This window comes from Chrysochloris asiatica, unplaced genomic scaffold, assembly GCF_000296735.1.
Source record: "Chrysochloris asiatica unplaced genomic scaffold, ChrAsi1.0 scaffold00001, whole genome shotgun sequence".
In the NCBI taxonomy this organism is placed as follows: domain Eukaryota; kingdom Metazoa; phylum Chordata; class Mammalia; order Afrosoricida; family Chrysochloridae; genus Chrysochloris; species Chrysochloris asiatica.
The window spans coordinates 32,164,780-32,176,256 of NW_006408519.1; the positions used below are offsets into that span (position 1 = coordinate 32,164,780).

At 48.7% G+C, this 11,477-nt stretch overlaps 1 protein-coding gene across 1 annotated transcript; it reads left to right on the forward strand.

Annotated features, from left to right (window-relative positions):
• The first annotated feature begins 372 nt into the window (after positions 1 to 372).
• Positions 373 to 5,962, forward strand: TRIB1 (tribbles pseudokinase 1). Its single transcript, XM_006830704.1, has 3 exons — positions 373 to 732; positions 2,889 to 3,181; positions 5,497 to 5,962. Exons 1-3 carry the CDS (start codon positions 373 to 375, stop codon positions 5,960 to 5,962), a joined length of 1,119 nt encoding a protein of 372 aa, XP_006830767.1.
• The last annotated feature ends 5,515 nt before the right edge of the window (positions 5,963 to 11,477 follow it).

Genomic DNA, 11,477 nt, shown 5'->3' on the forward strand with positions numbered 1-11,477 from the left:
TCGGATCTCTCGGAATCTGTACTCGCGGCTCGGTGTCCGGGGAGCGCCAGCCTCTGCCTCTGTTTCTTCGACTGTAGGCAGCTGCAGCAACAATAGCTCTGCCGCCTTCGGCTAAGCGTCCCAAGCCGTTGCCCTTGGGGATCCAAGGACCCGAACTGGCCTCTGGCTCCCAGACGCACGGCCAGCGTGGTCCCTGCGTGCAGCTTGAGCGTCCGGGAGCAACTCCTGCTCTGTCCCCCGTAGGAGCCGAGCCAAACCCGGACTGTAAACTCCGTCCAGCGGGCTGGAAGAAGTCGCGGCGCCGAGCCCGCAGCGCCTTCCCGCGCGGGTCCCCGGACGCACGAAGCCGGAGCCGCTTCGGCCCGGGACGGGATGCGGGCGGGCCCGGTGCGCTCAGCCATGAGCAGCGCTTCGCAGCCCCGCGGCCGGGTCTTGTTGCTCCCGGCCGTCCGGGGCGCCCCGGCCAAGCGCCTGCTGGATGCGGACGACTCGGCGACCGTGGCGGCCAAGTGTCCGCGCCTCTCTGAATGCCCGAGTCCCCCGGACTACCTCAGCCCCCCGGGCTCTCCCTGCAGTCCACAGCCTCCGCCCGCCGCTCCAGGGACCGGCTGCGGCTCCGGGAGCACTCCGGGGCCCAGCCGCATCGCCGACTACCTGCTGCTGCCCTTGGCCGAGCGCGAGCATGTGTCTCGGGCGCTGTGCATCCACACCGGCCGCGAGCTACGTTGCAAGGTAGGCGCCCAGAGACCAGGACCCGGTGGGGGACTTGGGGGGGGGGGACGGTGGCGGGCTGAGGGGCTTGGGGTGTCGCAGGGACCACCAAAGGTTAGGGGCAGGGCGAATATGTGGATCCAGTCCCGTAATGCAGCAATTGACCGAGTCACCCTGTGGGGGGTTGAGGGGGTCGTTGTATATATAATGGGGGGGGGCTCGGAATGAAGAGGAAGTGCCCTCCTCAGTTTGATTTCACTATTCCTTTCCTTGGTGCCCAGCGGAGCGCGTGGAGTTCCTTATAAGTTGTGGAATTGAAATGGATTCCAAGGCGTGCCTTTCCCCTGCTCTCATTCTCTTGCCCCCCACCCCCCCTCCGAAAGAGGCCTACTATTGATACCTCTTGGAGCCTGGAGCAGCTGGCGGCTCCCTGCCCTGGGTTTCAAGGCGCCGGGACTCAGCTGCGGGGGTTAAAGGGATGGTGTTGGGCTCCGGTCTTAGGGTTCTAACTTGACACGGTCTGCGACAGATCCTCCGCGCCCTTCCAGGGTTTACAGCCGAGGCGGGCGCGGGGTAAGGGTGGATCTGCTTGGAGTAGGAGTGTTGGAAAGCCTGCACCGACTTGGAACCCCCGCTTCCATTCACAGCTTTTATTTCCTGGCCAGCAATCTGTATTTGAACATAAGGGATCCCCAATCCCGGAGTTGGAGATACAACTTCTAGAAACCCGGTCCCCGCTTCCTCCACCAGTTTCCCTGGGAGCAGGGCATACTCGCGGCCCGTCCTTTGTGAGCCTGACACCTCCGTTCCCTCCTGAGAGCCCCTGGGTGGATTCGATCCTTTCATCCTTAAGCGGGGTCACCCTCAGTTAAAGTCGCCCGGGGTTTTCTACAACTCACCTGACTTCTCCAGTCCCTTGGCTTGCTGCTGCCACCTACCGCCCGAGCGAAATGAAATTTCAAATGCACGCCCAAGTCCTGTTTAAAGGGGGGGGGGGGATAAAAAAAAAATCTGACTTTCTTGGTAGCTATGGCTCTGAGCTGTTATAGGACGAGTTGTGTGCGTTAGGGTCTGGGGTAGGGCGAGAGGAGGGGGCGTGAGAGGAATTTTTCTGGCTAATACCAAAGCAGCCAAGCTTCAGTGGTGGGGTGGGTCTAGCCATTGTGCAACTCCTTCCAGTTCCTCTGAGCAGATAATAGCTGAATCCAGATGGTGACAGCCCGTGTGTCACCGTTTCCAGTTGAGTCTAGAATATGAGTAACCGGACTAAACAAAAGAGACTTAAAGAGCCCAGCCGGCTTCTTAGAGGAGATACTACCAATTTCCTGTGGGGTGTGGGTGGGTGGAGAATAAACACATGAAAAAAACACAACAACAAACACACCAAACCCCACTCACAGGCTGCCCTACCTCTGTGAAACTCTGATTCTGGGAAGCTTATACCTGAGTCAGACTGTAGGCAAGCAGCTTAAGGCCTTAGTGTCCCAGGCTCCCTCTTCCTCCAAGTCCTTGGTTCCTCCTGGCTGATGACAGAGCTGCCAGCTCTCCAGCTCCCGTTTCCCCGCAGAGACTCTGTGCCCTTAGTGTTGAGCTCTTTGGGTGTGCAAGAAGCACACACACTTCCAGGGACTGGTTTTTGCTCCTGTAGACCCAAAGAGGTGTCTTACATGGTCCTTAGCAACATTACTGCAAACAAGGAAGGGACACAAGATGGTTGGGGTCTGTCAGCTGGTGGTCCAATGGAAGATGGGAACATGTAGTGAAGCCAATTCTTTCAAGCAACCCCTACAAAGAGGGTAACCTTTTTGGATGGTTGCCAGCCTAGAGTACTGGATGTTACAGGTTAGAGTCCCTGGGTGGTGCAGATGGTTAATGTGCTTGGTTACTAATTGTAAGGTTGTAGGTTCAAGTCTAGGTGCCTCAGAAGCGACGTCTGGCAACTATTTCTGGGACATCAGCCATCAACAACCCTACGGAGCACAGTTCTACTCTTGACACAAAGGGTGCCATGAATCGAGGCTGCCATGAGTTGGGCTGGTGGTAGGGGCAGCTGGGACAGTGTAGAGTGGTGTGGCGCAGAGAAGGAATGGAGCTAGAGCCCCCAGATTGCCAGCCAGGACTGGGAAGGCAGCCTCCACTTTTCCAGCCTCCTATAATGGACTGCCCTCTCTCTGCAGGTCTTTCCAATTAAACACTACCAGGACAAAATCAGGCCATACATCCAACTGCCATCACACAGCAACATCACCGGCATCGTGGAAGTGATCCTGGGGGACACCAAGGCCTACGTCTTCTTTGAGAAGGACTTTGGGGACATGCACTCCTACGTGCGAAGCCGGAAGAGGCTGCGGGAAGAGGAGGCTGCGCGACTCTTCAAGCAGATTGTCAGCGCTGTTGCCCACTGCCACCAGTCGGCCATTGTACTGGGGGACCTGAAACTTAGGAAATTCGTCTTTTCCACGGAGGAGAGGTGAGGGCCACCGCAGCCCCTCCTTGCAGCCTTTCGGAGCCATGACTTGGGTGGCAGGTTGAGTCAGTTAGGGGCAGTGTATTGGTTCAATACAAAACCAAGGGCTGACTTGTCTGCCCCAGATTTAGAATTTAGAATTCCTGCTCCTGAGAAGTCAGTCACGGCCAAGGTTGGTTCATTTTGTGTTTTTGTGAATGTCGTCTGGGGACACCTCGGTGCATCTGCAGGATGCCACGTGATGGCCGGATGCCCTCCCCACTTCCAGCTCCAGGGATCAGGTTCATTCCCCACTGTTGTCTGAAAGGCCACTTCTGGGGTGCAAATGTCAACCCATCTTTTGCAATATTGACTCCTAGAGGAAGCTTTTGCAGATCTTTGCTTCTATGGAGTGTTGGGAGTGCTTTTGATTTTTTGTACTTAAAAGGTATCAATGAGCTGGTTAGATGAGCCTACTGTATTTGCAGAATCCCATCCTCCCCTATACCCCGGCTGGCCTCAGGTTTGCTTGGTCCCTGAGACTTTCTTCACTTCCTAGGGTGACTTTTTAGACATCTTGTTTTACTACAGTTTCAGAAAATAGTGACATTGAATAATATGTGGGGATTGGCTGGGATTGATTGCTAAATACAGATCATGGCTTACTTCATATAGGATAAGATGAGCTGGAGAAGGAGACAGGAGACTCAGAGTTGAGGTTTCAGACTCTTAAAGAGGATTCAGGAAGTCACAGTAAAGAGATGGACCACGTTCTGGTGAAAAGCAATAATGTTGTAGACTGGTACAGGTGGATGTAGTTGTGTTTGTTCTGGCTGTTCATTCACACAAGGCTTACCCCATCCGTGCATTTTGTTTTGTTTTTCTAAACCTTTAACTCTGGATCATATGAAAAAGCACAGAGCATATGACTTTGTATCTCACCTTGCAATATTGATTGGAACATAGTGATTAGCAAAGAAAAGCAAGCTGTTTGCAATGAAGAAGTTTTCAGTTCCTGGCACACGCTCCTTTGATACGGTGATGCATTTTCTGAAACATGCCTTACACACCTCCTTGCTAGCTTTTGAAATCCTCATTGCACAGACGAATGGCATGGGCATGGGGTTTGGCAAGCTGAGGGTTAAGCAATGGCAGGCTGACGCGATTCGGGCAACCAGCACAGGTGCAGAGTTTTAATACTGCAGCAGCCAATCAGGGGCAGACAGCGTGAGTTGAGTCATATTTTCCGTTTACAGAACCAATGGGTATTTTACATAACGACGGGAGGTCATGCTGAGGACATACCAAAGTTAGCACATGTATACTACACTCCAGGGAACAGGAAGGCAGGAAGAAGAAGAAGAAAAAAAATCTGAGACCTTGAGAGGAAAAGGAATTGACCCATCAGCTAGTATCAAATGCTTTACTGAAACAGGGCTATTTCAGAGAAACAAGTTGCCATTTAATATTAGAAGTTCCCCCATCTGGCTTTGGGGGATTGGGAGGCCTGGGTGGGTGGAAATAAATCAGGAGGCATCTGCAGCACCTTCTTAAGAGAGCTTTGGACAAGAAGTTATTCACACACTGGTTGTTACCTGAACAGATAGAAAAAGTACGCTTGTGTTATATGTTGATGTGCTATCCTGGGACAGGTGTGCATGTATGTGGGTCGGGGTTTTGGCCTCCCTGCTTCCCTCAAATTCATCAAACTCTTCATTTAGGGGAGACATTCTTTGCAACTCAATCCCAACACTTGGAGAAATGTAATTAACATTCCTTGCAACTTTCTCATCATAGTTCTCCAGCCGGCCCGGCCCCACATGGGCCAAGTTCCCCCATGTGTGGATGTGGATGTGAGCTCAGTGCTTACAACCTGGGTCAGTGACAATGACAGTGATGTGTTGCTGTTTTGTGATGCAAAGTGTGGCATAGTTCCTTCAGGTGGAGGGTATACTGTTTCCTCCTGATGGCATTTGCAGACAATGCTCGCATTCTGCTGAGACAAGCTCCCAATTCTGCAGTATAAACTTGGCTAGTTGTGTAAGTCCTATTCAGCGGTCTCTTGTAAGTTCCAGCATCGTCTATAGTATCTGGGGCTTTGCACCATATCCTCTACCTCAGACTCACTCACTCTCCAGCTTTTCAGATGCGATTGCAGTTGGCACTGGTTTGTGAAAACTCGAGTCCTGGATGGTTGTAGGCACTGCTTACTGAATGAAGGGGTCATGGCCTTCCCTGGGCCTTTGCTATGAATGTCCTTAGGTGCCATGCTGAATGACCTTGTTTTTTATAGCAGCTGGCCTGGAAATAATAGCTTGATTCTCTTCTGTCTCTCACAGAACCCAGCTCAGACTGGAAAGTCTAGAAGATACACATATAATTAAGGGAGAAGATGACACTTTGTCCGACAAGCATGGCTGCCCAGCCTACGTGAGCCCAGAGATCCTAAACACAACCGGGACGTACTCGGGGAAGGCAGCAGACGTTTGGAGCCTCGGGGTGATGCTTTATACCCTTTTGGTTGGACGATATCCCTTTCATGACTCAGACCCCAGTGCCCTTTTCTCCAAAATCCGACGTGGACAGTTTTGCATCCCCGACCACATTTCCCCCAAAGCCAGGTGCCTCATCCGCAGCCTCCTGAGACGAGAACCTATGGAGAGACTCGCTGCCCCCGAGATCTTACTCCATCCCTGGTTTGAGTCTGCCTTGGAACATGGATATGTCGACTCAGAAATAGGAACTTCAGACCAGATCGTCCCAGAGTACCAGGAGGACAGTGACATTAGTTCCTTCTTCTGCTAATCCCCAAACCTCAGAAACCTCATAATTCTCACACATGGCATTTCCATTTCTAAAGATGGTCAGAGCTTCTTTCTGGTGTGGTGCCAACCAGATCCGTGACTGCGTCAAGAATGTAGCTGCCGAGTTGGACATGGTGTCTCTTCTTGTTTGTTGTGATGAGTGATTTAATTGATTTCAGCAGTAGACAATTTTGGGCTGCCCTGAAAATTGGTATTCTTTCTCAACAAACTCTGGCAAATACGCTGTTGTCAGATCCGGAGCTCCATATCTTTTGTAGGTGGTCAAGAGTGTGGACATCGTACAATGTGTGGGCAAGTAAAATCAACTTGAACTTGGGTGAGGAAGTGAATCACACAATGGCATTTTGGGCAATAACCGCATTTTAACAGGGAGATGGACAAACTCTTTGGGCCAATTAAACTGCCATCTTCAAACACCTCATTGGTAGCTAAACTTTGGCTACCCCAGCTTCCCTGATTGGAAGAGTTTCTGTTTTGTCTTGACACGCTTTCTCTCTTCATATTCTTATCAAGGTCTCTGCTCCATTTTGGAGGCAGAGTCCATCTCCTGCCAAGACCTCATAGGCACTACTGCCTTCTCTCTGACCTTGAACCCCATTCCTCTCTTTAGCTATGGAAGTAATTACCAGCTAAGTATGAAAAAGTGTCCCCCCAAAAACCTCTTGATTTTTGTCAGAATTCCTGCAGGCTGTTGAATCATTCGAGCATTTGGAAAAGTTACCATTTTGGTTTGCCCTCAACTATGTAAATCCTTATCCTCTCCCCAGACTATCTCAGGGTGGGCGTTTTGCCTAGGAGAAGAAAGAGAGGGAGACCCTCCAACCCCTCTCCCCAAAGTCAAACACCTTTGTGCTACAGAGAAAGTGAGGTTTGGATAAATCTGGGAGAGTCTCAGACCCCCAGCTTCCAGAATGACGTGCTAACCCTTCATGGATTTGGCCTGCTTTTGGTGTTGTTTGTGCACCTGTGGCTTTGCGTGAGGGGTGTGAATATGTCCAGTGTAGTGTGGGTAATGAATACACCAGTACCATCCACTTCTGAAATGTATCAGTATGCCCCATCCAAACCTTTGAATTCAGAAGGGACGTTAAAAGTATCTAGTCCAGCCCCTTCTCTGTGCTGCCTTCCAAGGCAAACCTCCCTTCCTCCACCCCTACTCCGTAGCTTCTTTCACAGGTAAGCAGCCATTCTCTAAATGGATGCTTCTATAGATGGGAGGGAACTCACTACCTACAAAAGAATGCTTCATGAGGAAACTGCAATCCGCATTAAAAAACCAAGGACAGATGAAAAATAGCAGTCGGTGTCTAGGGTATTGCTGAACTCAGGCGGTTAAACGGGTAAACGAAACATACTGTATTTTAAGAAATGGCACATAGACAAGCAGTTGTCTTAAAGGGCTATGCCTAACTAAGCAAACTACTAAAATGCATTGTGAGAATGCCGTGTATACCTCAGGTACTGTGTACTTTGTACATATATTTTACCTTTTATACCTACGTCCAAAATTGTTTGTTCTTGTTCTTGTGTGAGCTCTGAGAATTGTTTTGTTGTTTGTGTCTGTCTGAATAACCTGCGTGTCTAAAACCACGTGAAATGTGAATGAAAATTGGCAATATGGCCTTGACCGAACCGTGGGCTCGAGGATGAGGCTCTGCTGCCTCCGGCTCTCGTGGTTGCTTGACGGTTGTATCTGTGATACATTATCCGGCTAAGGACTGAGCTAGCAGGGGTTTCTGCCTGGAATGCTAGAAACACTAGACCTTTCTGTACATGTGTACATAGGAATATTGCAACAGTCATCCGACCTGTAGAGAAATTTTAATAAATCTGGTTTCATAAATAGGCATAGTCTATTTCTTTGCATTTCCACTGCTTCTGCCGTTGATAGTTTCTCCTTGTGTTGCGGGCTAGGGGTGCAGAACTCTTTGGCCTTGGGATTGGGGAGAGAAGTCAAGCTGATTCATGTATTACCTCGGACAGATCTGAGGGGGCTTCCAAAAGTTCATGGAAAAGTGGGATTAAGAAAAACTGAAAATTTTCCACGAACTTTCTAAAGCGCCCTTAGATTTGAACTCATTGACTTTTGGCATTCAAAGTCACAGCGATGGGGGGATCCACTTTGGTGTGATCAGGTTTGTGGGTGCCATGGACTGAACTTGAATATGAGAAACACTTAAAGAAGATCTTGTATAAATAAGCTTGATTTAAGAGCATCCCTCTGGTTTTTCTATTTTGGTCAGGGACCCTTGGGAATTAGATGAGAGTTATGAACATAAGATACTCACAGAGTATACACGTGTGTGTCCAATAGAATTTTGGGAACCACTTCAGAGTTTCACATTTGTCCCAGAAGGCCACACGTGCAACATGCCCCTCCTTTATTAGAGCGCTGGCTAATGAAAGCATTTACTTGTATTTCTTTTTCCCTGTAACGGTGAAACTGGAATGATAAACTAAAGGTACATTCGTTTGAATCACAAAAGGACAGAAAGAGAAAGGACCTGGGTTTAATTAGGGTTTCAGCTCCAATATTACATCAAATTTTGCTCTAAATGAAATAAGTGTATACACTGGACTTTTAAAAATTACATAAGTATAACTGCTGGTGTGGTGCTATCGGATCAGCACTGGACTGTGAACCCCAAGGTCAGCAGTTCAAACCCATAAGCTGTTCCTTGGAAACCTTATATGGGTTTCTCACTATGAGTCAGAACCGACTTGACAGCACTTAACAGCAACACCAAGTATAACACAAGCAGAAAAATACGCCTGTAAGTATATGAACCCATTGCCACTGAGTGGGTTCTCACCCAGGGTGAGCCCGTGCATTGCAGAGCAGGACTGAGCGCCATAGGATTTTCTTGGCTGTGGTGGCCAAGTTTTCCCTCTGCTGTCCTGGATGGCTGCAAACTGCCAACCTTTCAGTAAGTAGCTGAGTTCAAGCCGTTTGTACCCCCAAGGGACTTGTGTGAATGTGCAGCTCAGTAACATTTTACACCAAACATAAGTATCATGGGCTGCCAAAAGAACAAATCAATCTGTGTTGGAAGACCTACAGCCAGAAAGCTCCTGAGAATCCAGGATGGTGAGACTTCACTCATACTTCGGACATGTTATCCGGAGGCACCAGTCCTTGGAGAAAGACGTTATATTTGGTAAAGTGGAAGGTCAGCGAGAAAGAGGAAGATCCCCAATAAGGTGGGTTGACACAGTGGCAGCAGCAGTGGTCTCAAGTGTAACAATTGTGAGGTTGGCACAGGACCAGACAGTGATCTGTTCTGTTGTGCAGAGGGTCACTATGAGTCGGAACTGACTCAATGGCACCTAACAATAGCAACAACAAACACAATGAGTAACCAGATCCAGAAAACACAACACTGTCAGCATTCTATCACGGCTTCCTGCACCCCACACACGTCTTCACCCCTTTCAGTCTCTCCCTGCTGCCCACTGAGGGCAGCCACACGGACAGAATTCCAGCTGTAAACGGGGTACATCATTAGAATAAGGACAGACACATCTGGGCTTACCTGACGAGGCGGACAGAAGTCACGATGATACAAGTGCCCTTTTCCAGGACTAGGGTTAAGATCGCCCCGGAAAGCAGACCTAGGGCGCTGAAGAAAGCGTAACTCAGGCCGCCTCGTGACCCAGGAACTGAAGAGATGGAAAGAGGACATCAGAAGCAAATGGGAAGTGGCCAAGTGCCTGGAGTAGCTTAGGAACTAGGAGTCTGGGAGTTAAAAACCAACCCCACTAGCAACGAGTCAATTCAGACTCAGAGCCACCCCACAGAACAGAGTAGAATTGCCCTATGGGGTTTCCACGGCTGGACATCTTTATGGAGGTAGTTTGATGTATCTAGCTCATGCAGGGTGGCTGGTAGGTTTGAACCTTCATTTAGCAGCTCAACACTTCACCCATTGCACCAGCAGGGCTCCTTATCCCAGGGATAGGACCCTTAGACCCCCCAAGTTCCTGGAACCCCGTGACGCTTGGCATATGGCCTTGAGCAAACAGCAAGCTAATACTTTGGACTTCACTGAGCTTTTTAATCTAAAGATTTCAAAACACTTTGCAAGCAATTAAGGTTACAACACTCCTTTGTAGTTGTTACATGTACCAAGTAGAGAAATATGGGTCAGGATTGGTTGAGATGACATAAGATGCCACAAATCCATAAATTTAAGGTTGGAACAAATCTGGGGCAATCTCCACTGGTTGCTTCATAGAAGACGGGAATGAGAGCATGCTGAGTTAGAAAACTAACCATCCCTTCACTTTTATTTGCCTTTTGCGTCCTCAACATACTTGTCATTTCTGTAACTCATTCAAGTAGCATCTTAACAAGCTCTTATTCAAATCGTATTTTCTAGAACTCCCACTCATTCTTTCTCCCTCCCCCACCACCATCCATCTTTCTCCATGTCTAGTTTTCTTTCTGTCCTTTAGTATTCAGAGACTGAGTGACATGGGCAAACAATGGATGAGAAAATTGAGACTCAGGGCAAACAATGGATGAGAAAATTGAGACTCAGGGCCATTTTATGGATGAGAAAATTGAGACTCAGGTGTATCTCATTAGTGACTCAGGTGTAAGCAGCTCAGAGTTGGGGCATGATTCCCCTGACCCGATGTTTGTTGTGTATACATACATAGGGCTGTACAAAGTCCCCTGGTGAGGGTAACAGATGGAGAAAATGGTTTAAAACAAACCTAGTGTCTTTAACTCCACTTTGTTGTTGTTGGATAATCACACCATCAAAAGGTCAGTTTGAACCATAAGGTTGGCAGTTCAAACTCATCAGTTGCTCCTTGGAAACCTTATACAGGGTCACTATGAGTTGGAACTAACTTGAAGGTACTTAACAACAACAACAGGTGCTAACCGAACAAAACACTGCTTGGTCCTGCCCCATCTGCATAATTGTTGTTGTATTTCAGCCTTTTGTTGCAGCCAGTGTTGGTCCTTCTCATTGGGGGTCTTCCTCTTTTTCACTGATCCTCTGCTTTATGAAGTATGATACTATTCTCCAGAGACCAGCCTCTGTTGATAATGTGAGACAGCCTCATCATTCTTGATTCTAAGCGGCAATCTGGCTGTACGTCTTCCAAGATATTGTTTGATCTGGGAGTCTATGATTTTCAATAGTGTCCATAAGTACCATGACTCAAATGCATCAATTCTTCTCTGGTCTTCCTTTGTCATTGTCCAGCTTTTACATGCACATGTTGTTGTTAGGTGCCACCGAGTTGGTACTAACTCACAGAGACCCTATACACAACAGAACAAAACACTGCCCAGTTCTGTGCCAAGTTCACAATGTTGAGCCCATTGCTGTTGCCACAGTGCCAATCCATCTTGTTGAGGGCCTTCCTCTTTTTCTCTGACCCTCCATGATAGCCTTCTCCAGACTGGTCTCTCCTGAAAACATATCCAAAGTATGAGAGACAAAGTCTGTCCATCTTGGCTTCCAAGGAGCATTCTGTTT